Source organism: Amblyraja radiata, chromosome 10, assembly GCF_010909765.2.
Source record: "Amblyraja radiata isolate CabotCenter1 chromosome 10, sAmbRad1.1.pri, whole genome shotgun sequence".
Taxonomy (NCBI): Eukaryota; Metazoa; Chordata; class Chondrichthyes; order Rajiformes; family Rajidae; genus Amblyraja; species Amblyraja radiata.
This window is the reverse complement of record NC_045965.1, coordinates 7,859,269-7,884,268: the sequence shown is the minus strand read 5'-3', so window position 1 is coordinate 7,884,268 and position 25,000 is coordinate 7,859,269. Positions and strand designations below refer to the sequence as shown.

General features: G+C 41.7%; 1 protein-coding gene across 1 annotated transcript in view; it reads right to left on the bottom strand.

The window, feature by feature from the left end:
- Positions 1-25,000, bottom strand: part of stxbp3 (syntaxin binding protein 3) — a 67,881-nt gene that overhangs the window by 6,875 nt on the left and 36,006 nt on the right. Inside the window, exons 7-15 of the mRNA XM_033027962.1 lie at positions 22,611-22,777; positions 19,149-19,239; positions 15,583-15,707; positions 11,161-11,262; positions 8,807-8,864; positions 4,864-4,929; positions 2,914-2,994; positions 2,599-2,737; positions 451-554 (exon numbers count right to left, since the gene is read on the bottom strand). Coding sequence (XP_032883853.1) covers positions 451-554; positions 2,599-2,737; positions 2,914-2,994; positions 4,864-4,929; positions 8,807-8,864; positions 11,161-11,262; positions 15,583-15,707; positions 19,149-19,239; positions 22,611-22,777 — 933 coding nt within the window. The remainder of the gene's footprint in view (positions 1-450; positions 555-2,598; positions 2,738-2,913; positions 2,995-4,863; positions 4,930-8,806; positions 8,865-11,160; positions 11,263-15,582; positions 15,708-19,148; positions 19,240-22,610; positions 22,778-25,000) is intronic.

Genomic DNA, 25,000 nt, shown 5'->3' with positions numbered 1-25,000 from the left:
GCCATCAATTAATAAACAGCTAACATAAACCTTTGCAATGTTAGAATTTTAAGGTTAATCAGTCCCCGTTGACAATAATTTTCTGCCAAGATGAGAAAACAATTTATGTAGGAAGGAACTGCAGATGCTGGTTTAAACAGAATATAGACACAAAATGCTGGAGTAACACAGCGGGACAGGTAGCATCTCTGGAGAGTAGGAATGGGTGCCGTTTTGAGTCGAGAAGGGTCTGAAGAAGGGTCTCAACCCAAAACGTCAGCCATTCCTTCTCTCCAGAGATGCTGCCTGTCCCGCTGAGTTACTCCAGCACTTTGTGTCTATCTTCGGAGAAAACAATTTAAATGGTTTTTAAACATTCATGTGATACAAAGGCCAGATTGCACACCAGTCTGACATAAATCAGAGGCATGATGATTTTGCAATTTAAAATATGTTGATGCTATAACTCACAGAGAGGACGGGAACATCGAGAAACTTCCAATTTTCAATAATATCACGGTTTTCTGCAATTTTTCCATGCTGAATGAGCTTGCCAAGGTTCTCTTCTGTTGTTCCTGCAGGAGATACAGTAAAACCACTTATTTGGTCTGTGAATCATTTTTAATTAATTTAAAATATTATAGAAAATAAATGTTTATCACACCAGTCCATCAGCTTTATTTTCAAATTTGAGTTACAAATTCATCTGCACATCTTTCCCACCTTGCAACAGTCCTAAAAGCTTTACTATGCCATACATCTGCTAAGATTCATGCATGTGTTAGCAAAATGGTACACATACCCTGGTGAACATTAATGGCTCTGAAATAGTGATGGTTGAAAGCTTCATGTTCTGAGGAATAACTATCACCAGCAACTTGTCCTAGACTAGCCACAGCGAAGCAATGGTCAAGAAAGCACAACAACACTTCTACTTCCTTAGAAGGCATGTCCCCAACAACTCTCCCCAATTTCTACAGAGATGCCATAGAAAGCATTTTATCAGGATGCATCGCAGCATGGTTCAGGAACAGTTCCAGCCAAGACCACAAGAAATTGCAGAAGATTGTGGATGCAGCCCAGACCATTACGCCAACCAACCTCCCTTCCACTGACTCCATCTAGGGCCAGCAACATAATCAAGGACCGGTCTCACCTCAGACACTCACTCTTCTCCCCTCTCAAATCAGGCAAGAGGTTCAGAAGTGTGAAAACGCATACCTCCAGATTCAGGGACAGCATCTTCCCAGATGTCATCAAGCAACTGACCCATCCTATCACCAACTAGAGAGTGTTCCTAAGATACCATCTACCTCATGGATTATCTTTAATCGGATAATACGGGACTTTATCTTGCACTAAATGTTATCTCTTTTATCCTATATCTGTACACTGTGGACAGCTTCATTGTAATCATGTATAGTCTTGATGCTGACTGGAAAGCACGCAACAAAAAGCTTTTTATTTAAAACAATTTCAGTAGACGAGACAATAAACTAAACTATAATATATTTCCTCACAGCACCCAGCCCAATGGTTACACATTAGCAAGTTAGTTCGGAGTACTGCAAAATTACATGGTAGATGTTCTGAGGAGACGGTCAAAGGTAAAAACTGGATCTAAAGATCGTCATACTTGGTTTTTTTTTTTACAAAAATGCAAATCAATTCAGCCTAACAATTAACAGATGAAAATATTACCATATTATTGAAAAGAGGAAAAGGATGGGACAATTATTTTTACTGGGCACAAATAATTTAGTTTTCATTTCTGGTATTGGATGATCACAAGGACAGAATACAAATCTAAAGACGTGAGTTATGTCATTCCATAACTTTTCCTTATTGTGCCTATTTGATACATCAACGGAGAATATTTGCAAATTTGCGACTTACAAACGTTGCCGCAGAATTATCAGTAATTAATTATTATTTGTTATCAATCACCATTTAATTAATTAATTAACAATTAATTGTTGGGTGAATAATTAGGTGATTATTATGAGACATCATTATCTTTCTTTAAAAAAAAAACTTAATTTATAGCATCTGGCTATAGCTTTGGTATTTTAATTTCTGCAGATTCCACAAATATAGGTAGTTTTGCTCTAACATGATAGTTACATTCCTAAAAAACCTCGCATCATAGAAAATCATGTTATAAAAACAATTGTGTCAATGGGGAAAAGTGGGTTACGGGACAGAGTTTCAGACGTGCAATAATAAAGTTATTTTTCCTGCAGCATTATCAAAAACAAAGGTGTTTTGAATATCTTTACGTTCATTTTTACATGGATAGTCCACAGTCGTTTAAATGCTGTTATTGCTGAATTAAATGCTGCCTCAACTACCTCCTCTTGGCAGCTCGTTCCATATCCCCACCACCCTCTGAGTGAAAATGTTGCCCCTTAGGTTCATATTAAATCTTGTCCCTTGCACCTTAAACTTATGTCCTCTGGGTTTTGATTCCCCTACCCTGATTAAAGAAAATATAATCTGTGCACTACATCACAAATTGGTGCCAATGCCACAAACCCATTTGCAGATGTATGCCAACTTGTAAAATTGATGCATGTAAGAAACGACTACCAGAAACTGAATGTACAACATCTACTGTACCATTTACATGGAAGATGTAAAGCAAGATGATCCTTAGTTTGTCATAATCCCCAATGGATTTGTCAAGCAAAAAGGGCAGAATGATTCTCATGGGATCCTTAATTTTTTGGCTTTGTGCATCAGTTCCAACGGCTAGGTCCTTAAAAGAGACAAAACATCAACTTAACATTAAAGGACATTTTTGCTCTACAAATCTTTGAACAAGTTACTTATTTCCATGCACTGTACTGAAAATACCCAAAAGCTACATTTATGATCTAACATCACATCATAGTTTAACATTTACATTTTTGGAGCACAAAAAATGTTATTTACCTGTTCGGCCTTGCACATTTTTTTGACTATCCCATTAAAATGCTTCATACAATCTTCAGCTAGATTCAGATAGGTTGTTTGCTGCATAGTTGGGAAGAGGGTGGGAGGAGGGGAAAATATGCCACATATTAATGAAAACATTTTCAATCAAAAGATCCGAACACAAGCTCTGATAGGTCTCTCTTCAACATCATTTCAGGTATTTATGCTCACAATGTGGAATTGACTTTTTACCATTTTACTCTAAGGACAGCTTACAATAAATATTCCAGACAACATGATCTTTTTCGCTGCTTCTTCAATATGCCTACAGACCATTTGTGTGGCTCATTTTGATATCAGTACTCTTAGAATTTATGCATGACACACATAGACCACTTTCTCGAATTTAGATTATTTACACCAATAAAATGTTACTACACCATAATTTATCATCCACAATTTATAATTTCAGAAATCTTTCAGAACAATGGTGTTAATGTCAATTAATCTGTGCTTCCACCAGAAGGGTAAGGTATTTGATCTTTTTTATTTTTAAAAAGTGGCAAATCCATAAAACACCACTGAATTATAATATTTGTGTTAATCTGCAATGCAATGGTGAAGTGTAATGTAAATAACACAAAAATAATACAATAAACAAGATGTACAATAACCTATTCTTCCATTAAGATGTACAACAACCTATTCTTCCATCTTTATTTCTTCTGTAAATCTATGATATACTGTATATAAATGTGATATAAATAGAAATGACTTGGACTTCAATGTGGTTGGTAAGTTTGCAGATGACACCAAGATTGCTGGGGTTGAGGACTGTGAGGAAGGCTGACAAAGTATATCATGGGATATAAATCAGCTACAGAAATGGGCGGAGAAATGGCAGATGGAGTTTAATCTGAACAAGTGTTGCACTGTGGGAGGTCAAGTGTAAGGGGAAAATATACTAATAATGACATGGCCCTTAACAGCATTGATGTACAGCGGGATATTGGGGTCCAAGTCCATAATTCCCTGAAAGTGGCAACACAAGTAGATACAGTGGTAAAGAAGGGATATGGTATGCATGTTTTCATAGGTCAGATCATTGAGTATAGCAATCAGGAATTCATGATGCAGATTTACAGTGCTTTGGTTACGATGCATTTAGACTGTTAGGGTGTTTTTTTAAAGCATCTGGCACTATATTAAATAAGGTGCAAGATGTATTCTCACAGTGGAAATGTATTTATTTCATTCTCTCTCTCTCTCGCTCATTCCCTTCCTCCCCATCCCTTTTGCCCCTTCCACTTTCTTTCATTTCACTCTCCCCGCCTTTCTTACTTCCGTCCCTCCCTATTTCCACTTCCCTTCACCAAGCCCCCCCATCGATTCCATCTACACATCACGCTACCTCGGGAAAGCAGCCAACATAATCAAGGACTATTTACACCCCGGTCACTCCTCCTTCTCCCATCTCTTGTCAGGCAGATGATACAAAAGCTTGTAAACATGTATCACCAGATTCTTGAATAACTTCTTCTCTGCTGCTATCAGACTACTGAATGGACCTCATATGTTAAGAGTGGGGTCCGATTTCCTAACCTACCTCGTTGCAGCTCTTGTACTTTTTTTTGATCAGCACTTCTACTGTAACTATAATTCTGTAACATTATATTCTGCATTCTGCCATTTTCCCTTTGCACGACATGTTTTACTTGTGTATGACTTGATCATATGTGTGGTATGATTTGACTAGACACCATACAAACAAAACTTTTCACTGTATCTCAGTACATGTGGCAAAACTAAAGCAAATATTACAAATAGCATTATAGCAATAGCAAAGCACATTGCAACTAAGACTGGGTACATGTGAGGAAATATACTACAAAATGAATAATTTAGCTAACTGAAATAGCTGCAGCATATTGTAGAACATACTAAAGTCACCCCAAACTTCTATTGTACCTTGGCCTTTTGTTTTCGGAAAGCAGGCAACTTTTTCATCATTTGAGATAAAGAATTTACGGTAACCTGGAAAATAAAACACGTCCAGAAAAATTACCATCAAGGATTAAATTAGTTTTAGTTTGAAAACTGTCAAGATAGAGCCATTGACGTCTTGTTGCTGTCGGAGTTTGGGGGTAATGAGAATGCAAATCAGCGGTTGGAATTTAAGGAACTTTATTTCATGAGATAGTTTCTGATGGAGACGATGATTCACCCAACCTTACATCATCCAGTTTGCTGAAACATTCCATAATGACCTCCGTTACTCCTATCCCCAAATCAGTTTCATAAGTGGATTATTATTAACAAGTACAATTATTTTGTTCTTAGTTATATTTCTATTTACCTTATGATTATCTTTCAAATATTTCATTCCAAGACCAAGGTCTATCCAGTTTATGCCGAAGAACAAAAGAGATGGGAGCACTAGACTATTGGGGCACGGTGGCCCAGCGGTGGAGTTGCTGCCTTACAGCGCTTGCAGCACCGGAGACCTGGGTTCGATCCTGACGACGGGTGCTGTCTGTATGGAGTTTGTACATTTTCCCCGTGACCTGCGTGAGTTTTCGCCAAGATCTTCGGTTTCCACCCACACTCCAAAGACGTACAGGTATGTAGGTTAATTGGCTTGATGTATGTGTACAATTGTCCCTAGTGTGTGTGTAGGATAGTGTTAGTGTGCGGGGATCACTGGTCAGTGCGGACTCGGTGGGCTGAAGGGCCTGTTCCCTCGCTGTGCCTATAAAACTAAAACTAGACTGCATCAGTCCTGTACACCATTCAATATGACCTTGAATATGAAGATGTATACCTCTTCCTATCCCTGACCTATTTGCAGCCCATAGCCATCCCCAGCAGTGGTCTAAAAATCCACCACTGCTTATGTGAAATTTATCCTCGTCACAGTCTTAACTTTTCACTCCTCTCTCAGGACCAGCTAACCAGATTCAGCTGCTATTCACTTGCAAATATTCTCTACTTACAAATATTCTCCACTTCAGCTTCTGAAGTTAAGCATGCAAGGTTTGAGGATGGAATCGGAAAGGGTCTTTGAGGAATATATAGAAAGGCAGAAATAACTCGTGGGCAATTAGAAGGCCCAAAGGCGACCATAAAATGGATTTAGTGAGTCGGATTAAAGAAAATCCCAAAGCTTTTTACACCTACATTATAAATAAAAGGATACCCACTTAAGGATCAAGAAGGGAATTTGTGCTTGAAAGCTGGGGATGTAGAAATAAAGAAATACTTTGGTACTAAAGAGATACTTTGCATCTGTTTGGACTCCTATATATCGGCGAGACCAATAGCAGACTCAGGGATCGCTTTGCTGAACACCTTCGCTCAGTCCACCTAGGCCTACACGATCTCTGGGTTGCTAAACATTTTAACTCCCCCTCTCGTTCCCACACTGACCTTTCTGTCCTAGGCCTCCTCCACTGTCAGAGTGCGGCCAAATGCAAATTGGGGGAACAACACCTCATATTTCACTTGGGCAGCTGACAACCCAGCGGTACGAATATTGATTTCCCTAACTTCAAGTAACCCTTGCTTTCCCTCTCCCTCTGTCCCTCGCCCACCCTTGTTCTCTGACTAATTTCACTGTCCTCCTCATTAATTTTACTGTCTGTAAGCCTCGTTGTCACCTTCCCCTTAGCCAACGATGAACCATTCTACTTTTCCTTGATCATCATCTGCTTTTCACATCTTATCCACCATATCTCCGGAATCCCTCTCGTCTGACCCTCAGTCTGAAGAAGGGTCTCGACCCAAAACGTCACCCATTCCTTCTCTCCAGAGATGCTGCCTGTCCCACTGAGTTACTCCAGCATTTTGTGTCTATCTTCAACATTAAACTTAACATGTGCTCTGCCCGGTGAACTGAGTGGTTAATCAAACTTTCCACAAATGTTGTTTCTATAGTTTGGCCAATGCACTTACAGATTCTGCGAGTTTGGGTGCTTTGTCGCTCTGCATTGTTAGAAACATGAATTAATTCAACACAGATGCTTGCACTTTATTCAGCTTCATTTTTGTGCTTTTTTTCCCCGAACTCATTCTAAGAGCATGTGAGTCTCTTATTTTTCCTTTCTGAATAAGTTGCCTTTATAGAGGTTAAATTCAGCTGCCATTCTGAAATGTCTGCCCCAAGTACTTTGATGAAATTATCCGATAAGTTTGACCACTTTGAAGATGCTGGAGCACTGATTCACAGAAGAATATAAAGACAGAGGACATGTGTGCAAGCACTTGGTTTGCATGAAAGATTAATACAAATCAAATGAGAATGTTTAAAATGATACAGTGGTTTAATCTGGTAAACACAGATAAACAATGTTCACTGTTGGTCTTGGCATAGGTGGAAATGGCAGGAAAAATGGTGGAATGTTCCTTCTGCGGATCCTGGAAGGCAGGGAGACTTCCCATATTTGTAGGAAGTGTGTTTCGCTGCAGCTCCATAGGGAAAACGTTAGGGAACTGGAGCTGCAGATGGATGGCCGCGGGCTCATCGTGGCAGTGTCATATATAGGAGTTAGGGTGAGGTGGTCACATATAAGGTACAGGAAGTGAGTAGATGGGTGACCACCAAGAAAAGGAAGAGGCAGAGAATGCCCCAAACCCCTCTGACCAGTCCTCTTCAAAACATGGTAGACCCGTTTTAATACTCTTGGGGGAGGGGGGGGGGTTGAACCTGACAGGGGAGAGCAGCAGCAGTCAGGTCTGTGGTATCAGGCCAGGCTCCGAGGCAAAACACAACATTTAAGAAGCAGTTAGACAGGTACATGGATAGGACAGGCTTGGAGGGATATGTACCAAATGCTGGCAGGTGGGACTAATGTAGCTGGGACATGTTGGCGGGTGTGGGTAAGTTGGGCCGAAGGGGCTGTTTCCACACTGTATCACTCTATGACTCTATTGCGGAGAAGGGTAAAGTCAGGTAGAACCATAGTGATAGGAGACTCATTAGCTAGTGAGGCAGACAATTCATGTTCGGCACAGACATTGTTAGCCAAAGGGCCTGTTCCTGTACGGTATTTTATAATTTAGGTTAGTTTAGAGATGCAGCATAGAAACCGGCCCTTTGGCCCCCCACGTTTACTCCGACCATTAACCACCTGTTCACACTAGTGCTGTGTTACCCTACTTTGTCATCCACTCTCTCTACACATTAAAGGTAATTGTGCAGGAGCCCAATAACCTACAAGTGCACATGTCTTTGCTATGAGGGAGGAGACTGGAGCATCTGGTGGAAACCCACGTGGTCTCAGGAAGAACATGCTAACTCCACACACAGCACTCATTCCATGTCAGGATTGAACCTGGGTCTCTGGCGCTGTGAGGCAGCAACTCTACCAGCTATGCCACAAGTGTCAGCAATGTTCTACTACATATGTTCTGTGATGAGGGAAATCAATAGACACAATTAAAAAAAGTTACGAAAGACAATTTTAAAAGCTAGAACTAGATCATGTGAAATAGAAAAAAGATGTGGAGGTATTTCCATTTTCCATCATTGCTCTTAAAGTTTTTAAAGCAAAATATTTGTTCGGAAGCGGTGGGGGTGGGAGGTGGGGGAAGCGAGATAATGATTTTGAAATGTTAATGCACAAATTATCAACAGATGATAATTATCAATCATCTTTTGCTAGGCTTGATGTGTGGTATCAGGCAAAGACCATGAACCAGTCAAAACCTAGTTACATTTCCTGTCAATACAATGCCAGTGAAACCTACTGAGAAGATAGTCTTGCTGAACTGCATCTGCAACAGTAAAGAAACCATTGAGGCTAAAATTGAACCCTCTGGCCAGTCCTGGTTCTGCTGTCAGCCCAATTCACAAGGGAGTATTTCCGTGTAATGCCCCAAGATTGGTTGTCAAAAAAGGTTAGAAGTTACTTACTTTTCCTTCCGTCGCCTTGCTGCTTTTGGCAAGTTCCTTTACCAATTTGGGTATTTTACTATGTGAAAAAAAGTACACAGTAGCTTATTTTTAAATTCGCCTGAACAAGTCAGATTTGCAGATGCTACAAACTAAGATTTCAAAAATTCCAAGCAAATTTCGGAGCAACCAGCTAGTATAAAGTAACTACTTAAAAAGAGAAACACAAGAGGCAACAGATGCTGGAATCTTGAGCAAAAAAAGATGCTGGAGGAACTCAGGTCAGGCAGCATCTGTGGAGGAAATGGACAGACGACTTTTCGAGTTGGGATTCTTCTTCAGGCTGATGGAGTAACCTGGCACGTCACTTTGCTCCTTTCCCCTCCTTAACCTCGCAACCCCATTTCTCCTTTTATTCTCTTTTCCCTCCCCCTTGTCCCCTGCCACCCGTATCTCTCCCTACAGATTTATATTTAACTTCTCTTCTTTTCTTATTTGATACCGTTTTGTCCCCTTTTCACCTCCAGCATTCGTCGCTATCATCCCCCCCCCCCCCCCCCCCCCAACTCACCTCTATCCACCTATCACTTGCCCAGCTTTGGATGGGTGGCAGTCAAATGACAGAGAAGTAATTCAAGCATTTCCTCACCTCCAGATTCAGGACAGTTTGTTCCCAGCTATTATCAGGCTACTGAATCATCCTACCACAACTAGAGAGCAGTCCTGAGCTACTATCTACCTCATTGGTGACCCTCGGACTATCTTTGATCAGACTTTACTGACTTTACTTTGCACTAAACATTATTCCCTTCTCATGTATCTATACACTGTAAATGGATTGATTGTAATCATGTATTGTCTTTCCGCTGACTGAATAGCACGCAACAAAAGCTTTTCACCGTACCTTGGTACACTTGACAATAAACTAAGCTAAACTAAGGCTCCCTTCAAAAGACAATAGATAATAGGTGCAGGAGTAGGCCATTCGGCCCTTGGATCCAGCACCACCATTCAATGTGATCATGGCTGATCATCCACAATCAGTACCCGTTCCTGCCTTCTCCCCATATCCCTTGACTCTGCTATCTTTCAATCTATAGAAACCCTCTCTTGAAAGCATCCAGAGAATAGGCCTCCACTACCTTCTGAAGCAGGAAATTTCGCAGATTCACAACACTCTAGATGAAAAAGGTTCTCCTCATCTCCGTTCTAAATGGCCCAAGCCTTATTCTTAAGCCCCTGGAACTGCACTCCCCCAACATCGGGAACATGTTTCCTGCCTCCAGCGTGTCTAATCCCTTAATAATCTTACAGGCATATGTTTCAACAAGATCCCCTCTTATCCTTCTAAATTCCAGTGTATACAAGCCCACTCGCTCCATTCTCTCAGCATTTGACAGTCCAGCCATCCCGGGAATTAACCTCGTGAACCTACGCTGCACTTCCTCAATAGCAAGAATGTCCTTCCTCAAATTTGGAGACCAAAACTGCACACAATATTCCAGATGTGGTCTCAACAGGGTCCTACAGAAGGAACTCTTTGCTCCTATACTCAACTCCTCTTGTTATGAAGGCCAACATGTCATTAGATTTCTTCACTGCCTGATGTACCTGCATGCTTACTTTCAGTGACTGATGTGCAAGGACACCCAGATCTTGTTGTACTTGACACCATTCAGATAATAATCTGCCTTCCTGTTCTTGCCACAAAAGTGGATAACCTCACATTTATCCACATTAAACGGCATCTGCCCATGCACTCAAACTGTCCAAGTCACCCTGCATCCTCATAGCATCCTCCTCACAGTTCATACTGCCACCCAGCTTTGTGTCATCTGCAAATTTGCAAATTTGCTACTTTTAATCACTTCATCTAAATCATTAATGTATATTGTAAATAGCTGCGGGCCTTGCACTAGTCACTGCCTGCCATTCTGAAAGGGACCCGTTAATCCCTACACTTTGTTTCCTGTCTGCCAACCAATTTTCTATCCATATCAGTACCCTACCCCCGATACCATGTGCGCTAATTTTGCCCACTGATCTCCCATGTGGGACCTTATCAAAGGCTTTCTGAAAGTCCAGGTACACTACATCCACCGGCTCTCCCTTGTCCATTTTCCTAGTTACATCCTCAAAAAATTCCAGAAGATTAGTCAAGCATGATTTCCCCTTCGTAAATCCATGCTGACTCGGACCGATCCTGTTACTACTATCCAAATGCGCCACTATTTCATATTTTATAATTGACTCCAGCATCTTCCCCACCACCAATGTCAGGCTAACTGGTCTATAATTCCCTGTTTTCTCTCTCCCTCCTTTCTTTGATCATATTTAATATTTCAGACACATAATTGTAGAGAGAATATACATACTCGCCAACTTCTGCAATGTGTAAATGCCGCAGGTTTACCCAGAGTGTGTCGTCCTCATCCAAAAGAGCCTCTTTGGATGTGGAATCGTTTTTTATTTCATACCTGTTAAAAATTAAAACAAACAAGATGTCATCCTTTCCATGGAATAAAAACCATTTCAGACAGCCACATCCTATCAATTAATCAAAATATATTTCCAGAGGATATCAGTTTAAGGTGAAGGGGAAAGGATTTAATAGGAGTAACTTTTTCACACAAAGGGTGGTGGGTGTATGGAACAAGCTGCCAGAGGAGGTAGTTGAGGCTGGGACTATTCCAACGTTTAAGCACTATTGCCCATGTACAGTTGGACAGTTACATGGATAGGACAGGTTTGGAGGGATATGGACCAAACGCGGAACTAGAGTAGCTGGGACATGTTGGCAAGTTGGGTCGAATGGCCTGTTTCCACACTGTATCACTCTATGACAATGCATAGCTACATACAAGATTTCAGGTGAGAGGAGTCGAACTCCATTGTGATATTCATGTAACCTTTGCATCCCCTCTCTCTCATCCCTCCCCCACCCTAGTCATTGTACTAGTTTCACTGGCGACCTGTTAAGTTTCATTGTCTGTAACTGGTTTTCACCTAACCCACAGCTAACAATGGACTTCTTCTTGGATCACCATCACTTTTTTTGTATATCTTTCATTTCTTTGTTCTATATCTCTCTATATCGTCTATGCCTCTCGATTCCCTCTCCCCTGACTCTCAGTCTGAAGAAGGTTCTCAACCTGAATCTTCACCCATTCCTTCTCTCTAGAGCTTCTGCCTGTCCCGCTGAGCTAATCCAGCATCTGCAGTTCCTTCCTGCACATGAAATTCCCCAACTGGCAGTCACCAAGGCATAAGAATAATCCTTGTGATTAAATATACTCAATTTTAATTACCAGTGCTCAGAATGTGAAATTCCAAAGTAAGATTAAATCTGACCAATCCAATAACACAACTATGGCACACTAAAGGGCCTGTCCCACTTACGCGATTTTTTCAGCGACTGCCGGTACCCGTCACAGTCGCAGCAGGTCGCCGAAAATTATCTCAACATGTCGAAAATCCAGCAGCGACCAGAAAAAGGTACGACCCTTTGGGCGACTACTCACGACCATACAGGCATCACCCCGCGACATGTCTATAACTTCTATAAGAAATATTCAATCTCTGTGCCAACAAGTAAACACAACGTGTGTCATGGTTGGTCAGCAAAACAAATATTGTGGCAAAGGGCCTGAGGAAAAGACAAATCTCATTTATTTTTAGCATTACAACGTAAAATAAAGGTGTTGGTTAACAAGACCCCCCCCACATGCAAGCTTTTTACATTTAAACCATTAAATAATATTACTCTGTTCCACGTTTCCTAAAGTCTAAGACAGTCAAGAAAAAAAACACTGCTTATTTTTGACCAGGAATAGAACATATAACAGTACAAGAACAAGTTCTTCGGCCACAGTGTCTGTGCTGAACATGATGCCAAGACAAACTCTTATCTGCATGAACATAATCCCTCCGTTCCCTGCATATCTATGTGCCCATCCAAAAGTCTCCTAATGTCCACTATCACATCTGCCTCAACCACCACCATCGGCAGCGCGTACCAGGCACCCGCCACCCTATGTGTAAAAGAAAACTTGCCCCGCACATTTCCTTTAAACTTTACCCTTCTCACCTTAAAGCTTGCCCTCTAGTACTTTAGATCCTGGGATAAAGGTTCTGACTGTGTACCCTATCTATGCCTCGCAGCATTTTATATACTTTTAGCAGGTCCCCACACAGCCTCTGTTGTTCCAGACAGTCCGTGCAACAATCCGTCCAACCTCTGCCTGTAGCTATTACCCCCAAATCCAGACATCATTCCGGTAAACATCCTATACATCCAATACTCCAAATGCAGCCTAAACAAAGTTCGACAAAGCTGCAACATGACACCCTGACTCCTATACTCAGTGTCTTGACCAATGAAGAAAAGCATAATTTATGGCTTCCTAAAGGGCCTGTCCCACTTTCACGACCTAATTCTCAACCTTTTTTACTCGTGGACATTTTTCATCATGTTGAAAAAACGCCCCGACCTACTTGATGCCACGAGTACCTACGACTACCATCACGACCTACCTACGACCTCGTGACGACCATGCTGCGAGCATGAGTCAAGGGCAAACTCGGCAGAGGTCGTAAATTAGGTTGTGAAAGTGGGACAGGTCTATTACCACTGTATCTAGTTTTGTTGCCACTTTCAGACAGTTATGCCCCTGTCCCACTTAGGAAACCTGAACGGAAACCTCTGGAGACTTTGCACGCCACCCAAGGTTTCCGTGCGGTTCCCGTGCGGTTTCCGGAGAGTTTTGGCAGTCTCCCTAATGGTCGAAAGTGGTTTCCGCTTCCTCTATGTTCCGGCGATTATTTCAAAAAATTCAAAACCGGCCGCAACTAAAAATAGGTTGCCGTTTTAAAAATCGGTAATTTTCTAGTCGAAGCCGGTTGCGATGTTAGTTGCCGGAGGTTGCAGGTAGTGGAAGGTAAGACCTGCAACCTCCGGCACCACCTTGAACTAGCATTCCGATTTTTAAAACGGCAACCTATTTTTAGTTACGGCCGGTTTTTAATTTTTTGAAATAATCGCAGTAACATAGAAGAAGCGGAAACCACTTTCGACCATTAGGGAGACCGACATAAACCTCCGGGAACCGCACAGAAACCTTGGGTGGGGCGCAAAGTCTCCAGAGGTTTCCGTTCAGGTTTCCTAAGTGAGACCGGGGCATAATGGACATGGACCCCAAGATCCCTCTGTACATCACTGCCTTTCAGGGTCATGCCATTAATTATTTATTTCCCCTGACATTCAACTCCCCAAAGTGCAACACCGCACACTTGCTCAGATTTTTTTTTTTTGTAATGGAACGTACAATTTAAAGAAAGCCAACCTGCATGCAAAATTCAAATGAGGGATAATAGCCCTAGAAAGCAAACTACAGGTACAGCATGTCTACAAATTGAGAAAGGATATCAGGAAAATAAGGTGGCCAGCATGTCCACGTATTCTGCCAGAGCATCAACAGAGCCAGTGAAATGATTGAAACAACAGAAAAGGTGGTGGAATTTACAAGACAACCCCAACCTTGATTACTTGCATGCAGATCAAATTTGCATGAAGCATACCCAACATAGACAATCGGACTTTAAATCACCGTGGTAACTTGAAGTGTAACCAGGAGAATTGGAGTGCACAGAAATCCTTGTGACATAATTTCATGAATAGTGTTTGCATTTGCAGAATCACTCTGTCAACTAAACCCACATTCAGGCCTGCATCTGATTCTGATGTTACATTTAGTATGAATTAGATTGATTGATTGAAAAGTACAGCATGGAAACAGGCCCTTTGACCCACCGAGTCCTGTTCTCCCCGTTTACATCTACTTCCTACATGCTTGGGGCAATTTACTGAGACCAATCAACCTACATGCCCACACTTCTTTGGGATGTGGGAGGAAATCAGAGCACCTGGAGGAAACCCATGCGTCGCAGGAAGAACGTGTAAACTCCACACAGACAGCACCCGAGGTCTGGATCGAACCAGAGTGCCTGGCGCTGTGTGGTAACAGCTCTATGGAGCTGCATCAGAGTGTCACCATTTTCATCTTACCAAAGACCTACAACCAAAACTGAATTCAACTGGAATCGAGGAACCTGGCCAAATATGGGAACATATATTCAATTTAGTTTAATTCGGTAATTTTGAAGACATCTCCAGTTAATAATTGAAATTAGATGATTATAGGGAGACTTCAAATTTAGGCTTAATCTTCATGAGTTTGAGTGTAAACCTAGAAGCAACTTTAATTCAACAACTATCACCAGAGGAAGGCATTTAAAATGGAGATGAGGAACCATTTTTTCACACAGAGAGTTGTGAGTGCGGAATTCTGTGCCTCAGAGGGCGGTGGAGGCCGGTGCTCTGGATACTTTCAAGAGAGAGCTAGATGGGGTTCTTAAAGATAGCCGAGTCAGAGGATATGAGGAGAAGGCAGGAACGGGGTAATGATTGGGGATGATCAGCCATGATCACATCAAATGGCGGTGCTGGCTCGAAGGGCCGAATGGCCTACTCCTGCACCTATTGTCTACTGAAGCTCTATCTCTAATGTTTTGTGTTTTGACCCCTAAAATCTTTGCAAGAAATCAGCATTGCAACGGGGTGGGAGATTGCAACCTTCACGTGGTCCGCCCTGTTTTGACGAATGCAATCAACCTGGCGTGCACAATCAAGTAAGATCAAATAGAACAAGTTGTCCTACAACTTTAGGCTGTGCACGCTATACGCAAGAAGAAGAAGAAGAAGAAGTAGCATTGCAACAAAAACATTGTCCAAGTCTTACCTATAAATATTGTTTTCAATTGCAAGCAGGTCATGGGCCATGGCCTGAAAGGTTAGCTCATGCAAGATCGATGATATTGGGTCAAAGCCGCGATCGATTATCAGAAGCTGTGACTGTGTTTTACCCTGAAACATTACATGATGCACAAATGGTTATTCACAACAGCAGCTTTTAACATAATATTGCTTTTGCAATAAAACACCCCAAAGCACTTGAGAAACATATAATCACCAGTGAATCATTATTGCAGGGATTTAAAAACAAAGAATTATAACATAAAGGTAGATAAACACACAAAGCTGGAGTAACTCCGCGGGTCAGACAGCATCACTGGAGAAAAGGATCAGGTGACGTTTCGGGTTGAGACCCTTTGGTGCCTTCCCACACAGTGGGAAACTTTGATTCTGCTGTGTGGATGTTTTATGTCAAATTCTATAGTGTGTTGTGTTCTTTATTTTTATTGTATGGCTGTAGGGGAATTTCATTTCACTGCCATCTGGCACATGTGACAATTAAATGTATCTTGAATCTTATATCTTTTCTCCAGAAATGCTGCCTGACCCACTGAATTACTCCAGCTTTTTGTGTCTATCTTCAGTTTAAACCTACATCTGCAGTTCCTTCCTACTTATAAAATAAAGGTATTGCTTATAAGTAGAGCCAGGATGTTCAGGCGATAAAAATCTCTGAAATAGGCAGGCAAAAAGGCATAATAAAATTACAAAAAAGGCGCGAAAAAGGCATTTATTGACAAAAAGGGCATAACAAGGTATTTATTTCCACCACCAAAATATGGTTAAAAATGATCATTATAAAGGTATACCACATTAAATGACCAAAGTTGCCTGGTTGCACATAATTACCAGCATTTCTTTCAAATAATCTGGTGTTAAAATATGCCGTCTATCAGACAGAATATGCTTCAGATGTGAAATACTTCTTTCTACCCCAGCTAAGGTCACCGGCATACCCGAAACAAGCTACAAACTCTATATTCATGTTGATATCTTGTGCATAACAACAACCTTTGAGAACTTTAGCTATGTTTTGTATTTCTTCAAGATCTTTGTTAGCTAAAATCACTTTCTCACATTTTCCTTATATGTCTTTACCTACATCGCCAAGAACTTTACGAATATCGTCAGTTGGAAACCTGCAAGTTATTCACTAATGTTTCGCCTCGTTTCTCAAGGGAAGTAATAGCTTGTGGGAAGTTTGCAAAATTAGAAGCAATAAACACAAGATCGCGTTGGAGGGACTTTTTCTGCATGATTTCACTGACTTCAGCAGATTCTTCTTCAAAACAGTTGACGATTTCTTTTATCTTTTCAAAATTTGCAGCATAGTAGAGTACAGCGTAGAGCCGTGTACCCCACCCAGTCAAAACAGGCTGAGGAGGCAACGGAATCTCAGATCCAATTTCCTTGAACAATTGCACATGTGACGGTACTTTGAGAAGATTTTCTTGACATTGGAAACTAGGCGATCGACATTTGGAAACAAGCTACGTATGTACTTGGCAATTCTATGGAGTCCGTGAGCTAAGCATGTCAAATGCAACATTTTGGGGAATAAAACTTTAAGAGCATGAGCAGCTTTTTTCATGTGCGGAGCTGCATCAGTCACAAACAGAAGAACATTCTTGTGTTTTATACCTTCTGGACAAAGTACAGCAAGTGAAGATGTAAACAACTGAGCAATAGTTGAGCTGTTTGACTTCTCCAATACTTCCGATGTCAACAAATAGTTCTTTGATGGTTGACCTGCCTCCAGTGTACAGATGACCACATTGACAACATATCTCCCCACAGCATCGGTTGTCTCGTCTATTGAGATCCATATTTTGTTGCATGCAACTTCATCTCCAATTTTCTGCACAACAATGTTGAAGTTGCTGTCAACATAATTTTTCCGTAATGATGACTCGCTCGGTATATGTTCCTCTGTGTATTTCTCTAAAAAACCTCTGAGAGATTTGTTTTCCAATTTTCACAGTGGAATTCCAGCATCAATGAATGCTTTGCACAGATCACTCGAAAACTCAAATTTGTGACTGGAGCCAGCAGTAAATGTTGTGAGGAGACAAGTTTGTGTATTTCCTTCCTTCAGTTTCTCTGCCGCCGACTTATGTTTAGCTGTCGGTACATGCTTGGAGATGAAATAATTCTTCTCATGATTCACTACTTTCACACATGCTTTGCAAATCAGCACACAGTTGTCTGTAGAGAATATATCACTCCCTTACACTCTGACCAAATCGTTCATTTTTTTACAAGGCATTGACTCGACTTTAGGCATTTTGACGTTTGCAGGGGTAGATCCCACAGGAGCGGGGATGCAGACCTCTACAGGCAGGCCAAGAACAAGCTGAAAAGAGGAATCTTAGCTGCCAAGGAAAGGTACTCTGAGAAGTTGAGGAGCAAGTTCTCAGCAAATGACTCTTCTTCAGTGCAGAAGGGCTTGCAAGTAATCACAAGCTACAAGAGGAAACCTCCCACTCCTTGGACAATCATCAGCTGACCAATGACCTGAACGAGTTCTACTGCAGTTTCGATAAACAGAAACATAACTCTGGTACCCCCACACCCCATCCCCAACTAACACCTAACCTACTCACAGCCTGACTCCAGTTAGAAAAGACTAGATCATTCCCCACCTACACCTCCCCAACCACCACTTCACACCTACTTAAAGCATGACTCTAGTCTGCAAAGACTGGACCCTTTCCCACGCACCCCTGTCCAATCACCACTTCGCCCACTTACAGCTGGGTTTCGCCCCGGTAGTGTAAATTTTCTTGTAAGTTATGTTAAAATGGCAAAAAAAGGCTGATTTAGGCACTGAAAAAGGCATTATCTTTCTGAAATCACCAAAAAAGACACGAAAAGGCACATGGCATTCATGGCAAAATCCTGGCTCTACTTATAAGGCACCCACACACAGGCACAATAGGCAAATAGGTTCAATTCCGAATAAGGTGCGCAGACTTTGGGATTGTGGGCGGCACGGTGGCGCAGCGGTAGAGTTGCTGCCTTACAGCGCTTGCAGCCCTGAGTTCGATCCCGACTTCAGGTGCCGTCTGTACGATTTGTATGTTCTCTCCATGACCGTGTGGGTTTTCTCCGAGATCTTTGGTTTCCTCCCACACTCCAAAGACGTACAGGTTTGTAGGTTAATGGGCTTGGTATTAGTGTAAATTGGCCCTAGTGTGTAGGGTAGGGTTACTGTGCGGGGATTGTTGATCGGTGTGGTGGGCTGAAGGGCCTGTTTTCGTGTTGTATCTAAACTAAACTAAACCTCATCCACTCCGTAGAAGACGGAAAATAAATTAATGTGTAAGACAAAAATGGATATCACTGGGAAATAATGATATTAGGTATAGAAAGAGGCCAGGGACTGCAGTAGGGGTTAGAGAGTATCTACCACCTACTGCCACATGGCTGATGTACCAAGAAACAATGGGCCTTCCCAAACACATTCATATCTAAATCAACAACTGAACTGTCAATGAATTGCGATTTATTAAAACGATAAATTAAGTCTCATTTTATTTATACACATCCTACCTTTATATTGCACTCCTCAGCTAATTTGTAATGGTTTGCCAGCTTTTCTTCTGTCAGATGTGCAAGATATTCTGCATTATTTCCAGTGAAACTGGATACAATAATAAAAATATCAGCATTGAAGAAAATTAAAATTCGGATTCATTTCACATTTCAATCTTGTCAAAAATTAGTTAGGAATTAAAAGCCATTACAGAAGTTCATATACAGTCAGAATCAATAATATTAAAAAATCACTTTTTTATTGATCAGTTCTTATTCTTATACAAATTGCTGGAGTAAGTCAGCGGGTCACGCAGCTTGTCTGGAGAGCAAGTTTAGGGTGACTTTAGTAGAGGGGAAGAAAGCTGGAAGAGAGGTGGGGGAAGGACAAAGCCTGGCAAGTGATAGGTGATACAGTGATACAGGTGAGGGGGGGGGCTGATTAGCGTTTGGTCCGACAAAGGCCCGAGATGAGAAAACACAGTGTGAGATAACGATAGATGAGGTGTGAAATGTGAAGCAGAGGGATGAATATAGGTAATGTAGGTGTAAGGGGACAGGTTGGAAGAGGTAAGCGGTGGAGTCCGGTTCTCTGGATACTTTCAAGAGCAAGCTAGATAGGGCTCTTAAAGATAGCGGAGTCAAGGTATATGGGGAGAAGGCAGGAACGGGGTACTGATTGGGGATGATCAGTCATGATCACATTGAATGGCGGTACTGGCTCGAAGGGCCGAATGGCCTACTCCTGCACCTATTGTCTATTGAAATGGGTGCGCATCCAGGTGGGGCATGGGGAGGAGAGGGGGAGGAAATGGACACCTATTTTTCCCTTTCCCCTTCCCACCATCCTCTCCCACCTATATTCCTTCCTCTGGATTCACTTCACTCCTTTTCTATCCTTAACTCCTTGTATCACACTTTTTGAGTTTTCATCTCTGGCCTTTGCTCAACTATATGCCAATTATAAACCTCCCTCACCTGTATCCTCCCCATCTCTTTTCCAGCTTTCTACTGCTTATTACAACCAATCTGAAGGAGGATCGCCTATCCATGCACTCTGCGGATGCTGCCTGACCCGCTGAGTTACTTGTGTCTTCTTCTTTTGTAAACCATCATCTGCAGCTCCTTTGCAGTCAACATCACAGCAATTGACTGCAAAAGAGAACAAATACGAGTGAAGTAGCCCAATGAGCTGAGCTTCAGTGGCAAAAACCAGCATGTATTGCCCATTCCTAACTGATCTTGGAAAGGAACCGCCATCTTGAAGAGCTGCTGTCCTTCTGGTAGAGATATTCCCACCTTACAACTCCCAGATTTCAACTCAGTAATGATGAAGAACCAGTGTTATATTTCAAAGCTATGGTGGTGTTTGACTTGGAGGGGGATCTGCAAGTGCTGGTGTTCCCATATACGAGAGGTTGGTTGGAGGATTGCAGTGGGAGAAGCTGCAGAGCATATGGTTAAAGACACACATGGCAGCCATTGTGTGGTGGTGATGGGGGGAATGAATATTCAGGATGGTTGATGAGGTGCTAATCAGGAGGATGTTTTTTCTTCGATAACCTGAGTTCTTGAGAATTATTGAGTCTGCATTCATCCAGGCATTTGGAAAATATTTATCACACACCCGAGTTGTAAAAGGGGGCAAAGCTTTGCAGCATCAGGTGGCAAGGAATTCACCAGAAGCTTTTACTCTTATAGCCCTGTCCCACGGTGCGAGTCCATTCCAAGAGCTCTCCTGAGTTTAAAAAAAATCAAACTCGTGGTAAGCACGGAGAATGAGCGTAGCGGGTATGTCGGAGCTCGGGGACGTCTCTTAGCGGCTCGTAACGCTAACGGCAGGTACTCGGGAAGACTCGCTAACGGCAGGTAAGCACGGGAAGACTCGTGAAGATTTTTCAACACGTTGAAAAATGTCCACGAGAGCCCCGAGTACTGACAAGTGGCCATTACCGTAAATCCGAGTTCGAATCTGGGCAAACTCGGGAGAGCTCTTGGAATGAACTTGCACCGTGGGACAGGGCTATTACACCCTCAGTAATTAAGTGGGTGGTCCAGTTGAGTTTCTGGTCAATGGTGACCCAGTACCGATATTGCTGCTATATAACCATATAAACCATATAACAATTACAGCACGGAAACAGGCCATCTCGACCCTTCTAGTCCGTGCCAAACACGTATTCTCCCCTAGTCCCATATACCTGCGCTCAGACCATAACCCTCCATTCCTTTCCCGTCCATATAACTATCCAATTTATTTTTAAATGATAAAAACGAACCTGCCTCCACCACCTTCCCTGGAAGCTCATTCCACACAGCTACCACTCTCTGAGTAAAGAAGTTCCCCCTCATGTTACCCCTAAACTTCTGTCCCTTAATTCTCAAGTCATGTCCCCTTGTTTGAATCTTCCCTACTCTCAGTGGGAAAAGCTTATCCACGTCAACTCTGTCTATCCCTCTCATCATTTTAAAGACCTCTATCAAGTCCCCCCTTAACCTTCTGCGCTCCAAAGAATAAAGCCCTAACTTGTTCAACCTTTCTCTGTAACTTAGTTGCTGAAACCCAGGCAACATTCTAGTAAATCTCCTCTGTACTCTCTCTATTTTGTTGACATCCTTCCTATAATTAGGCGACCAAAATTGTACCCCATACTCCAGAATTGGCCTCACCAATGCCTTGTACAATTTTAACATTACATCCCAACTTCTATACTCAATGCTCTGATTTATAAAGGCCAGCACACCAAAAGCTTTCTTTACCACCCTATCTACATGAGATTCCACTTTCAGGGAACTGTGCACACTATGTCCTCTACAGTGGTAACTCCACTGTAAGTCAAGCTTAGGTGGTTCATCTCACTTGCTCCAGATGGCCATTGCCCGTGACTTTAAAAAACATACAATCTATTTGCTGCCCAAGAGTTTGTGCTTGAATGTTGTTGACGAGATGTTGCATACAGGCTGTGTCATTTGCTGAATAGTAAACATCATTCAACATTGTGCAGGCATCAGCAAACACACCACATTTGACCTTGTGATGGAAAGAGGGCGATTGATGAAGCTGCAGATATTGTGTCCCCCCCATGTTTTAAAAGTGATTTCCGCCCATGATTGAGCGCGCATGCAGTACATTGATTTTGGACTTTTTTGGAAATGGCGCCAGAATATGGCGACTTGTGCCTATGTGATCTATGCAAAAAGAATTTCACTGTGCAGTGCACATGTGATTATGAATCACTATTGAACCACTGAAGTTGTTACTGTAAAATGTAGACACAAGGAAACACTGATGCTGGTTTACAAAAAAAGGCACAAAGTGCAGTAAAACGATTTCATGGTCAAAATTAAAAGTGAAAACATGACAAAACATTACGCAGTCACCAATACTCAAAAAAACTTGGTAACACAATGTTGATAGTGCAATTCATTTACAAGTCCAATAAAGAGCTCAAACAGTAGCATAAAAATATCAAAATTGACCTGTAATCATTTCCATGCTCTTTTCTGTATCGGACACCAGGGTTTTCATCCAAAATTGCACAAACCGTTGCAATTTTCTCCGCCATAATTTCCATAATGTCATTTTTATCTTTCGAGTCTGGACTATAAATAGAGTAAAATGCACCGGGAATGTCAAAGGTGAATACCTGGGTTGAAGACATGGGGCGGGAGGGGAGAGAAAAAAATACATTTTAACAAATTAACTTTGAGTTTGATGTCACTTGCATGGCAGTAGAAGACTAAGGGGTTAAAATTCAAGTTTGGATGCTCCAGCTATAGACAATAGATAATAGGTGCAGGAATAGGCCATTCGGCCCTTCGAGCCAGCACCGCCATTCAATGTGACCAAGGCTGATCATCCCAAATCAGTACCCCGTTCCTGCCTTCTCCCCATATCCCCTGACTCCGCTATTTTTAAGAGCCCTATCTAGTTCTCTCTTGAAAGTATCCAGAGAACCTGCCTCCACCACCCTCTGAGGCAGAGAATTCCACAGACTCACCACTCTCTCTGAGAAAAAGTGTTTCCTCGAGTCCGTTCTAAATGGCTTACTCCTTATTCTTAAACTGTGGCCCCTGGTTCTGGACTCCCCCAACATCGGGAACATGTTTCCTGCCTCTAGCGTGTCCAAACCCTTAACAATCTTATATGTCTCAATGAGATTCCCTCTCATCCTTCTAAACCCCAGAGTGGACAAGCCAAGCTGCTCCATTCTCTCAGCATATGACAGTCCCGCCATCCCGGGAATTAACCTTGTAAACCTACGCTGCACTCCCTCAATAGCTAAGAAGATGCCAAGTGGGCATGAATTCTACAAGTAATAAACATCAACAAGTTTGACTCGGGGGAAATACAGGACACGTTCTACTCATTGGAATTTAGCATTTCTAAAAGAATAAAACTACAATAAATCTAAACCCTTTGTATTCATTCAACAACTGGAAAAATGGCTGAATTGTTACCAAGAATAAAATGAATGAACAAACATAGAACTCAAATTGCAGTCAGGCTAGATATTTTGATTATACTCTAAGATATGTGTCCCAGTTCCCCACTGAACAATTTTCTCATGTGTCTAGGATATTGAACAAAGAGTTCTCTTTATTAATCCAGTTACTGGAAATAATTGGTGCCTCCAGAGAATCTTTTCCCCATCAACACTAATTGAGCAAAATTTTAAGTAGATTTCATAATTAACATACACGTTGTGCAGGACGTTATTATAAAAAGAAGTTTTACATTTATATTAAAAAAATGTCCAACTACAGGATATTCTAAAACACTACTTTGTGTGAAGTACAGCCATATTTGGTAATATGAGGAATGCAGAAACCTCTCATCATTTCCATCCAAACATTTTTGAAGTGTTGTTATAATACCTGCCTGAAATACCCTCTCTGGCTGCTCGAAGGGCCGAATGGCCTACTCCTGCACCTATTTTCTATTCCATTTACCCACCACTCTATGAGCGAAAAGGTTTTCCTCAGGTTCCTATTAAACCTTTTCCCTCTCACCTTAAATTTATGTAATCTGGTTCTTGATTCCCCTACTCTGGGTAAAAGACTATGTGCACTCACTGTATCTATTCCCCTCATCATTTTGTACATGATCACCCCTCAGCCACCTGCATTCCAAGAAGTAAAGTCCCAGCCTGCCCAGCATCCCCGTTTAGGCCAGGCATTCGTCCTGGTAACATCCTCGTAAATCCCATTTGCACTCTTTCCAGCTTAATAGCATCCTATAGCAGCATTACCCAAACTTAACACAATACTCCAAATATGGCCTTGCCGATTTCTTGTACAACTTGTTACTGATGGCAGAAATGCCTCATGAGTCAGACTGAATTCCTGTTCCAAATTCAAATACTGCACTTTAGAAAGACAATGTTTGAGTATTCTTAGACTTTATCTATTCCACTGGAGTTAAGAAAACATGTGCTTCTGTGGTTTATTTTATAGATTACCATATAGCGAGAGACAAATTAAAGAGGATCCCACAGAAATTATTGACAAAAAACTTTTCATAACTTTCTTTATCTTCACGTTAACTGTCCAACGAGTAAAGAGGATTGCTTAATCTAGAACTGGGATATATAGAGAGGGTTTGGTAGAGAATGCCACAGTAAGGAACAATATCCAGGATGAATTAGATTACATGGAGAAGAATGATTAATCCAAAATGGAACTGGGTCAAATGGAACCAAGGACTTTTGAGGAATATTGAAAAACTTTCACAGTTGACACAAGCCAAAGCTGGAGCAGGGTTTCCATCAGTCAGTATTTCATAGGAGTTTGTAGTCAGGGCTCTCTCTAGTCTTGTTCACAGACTAATCGCACATGGCCAGGAGGGTTACATTTCTGGAAGCAAAGTC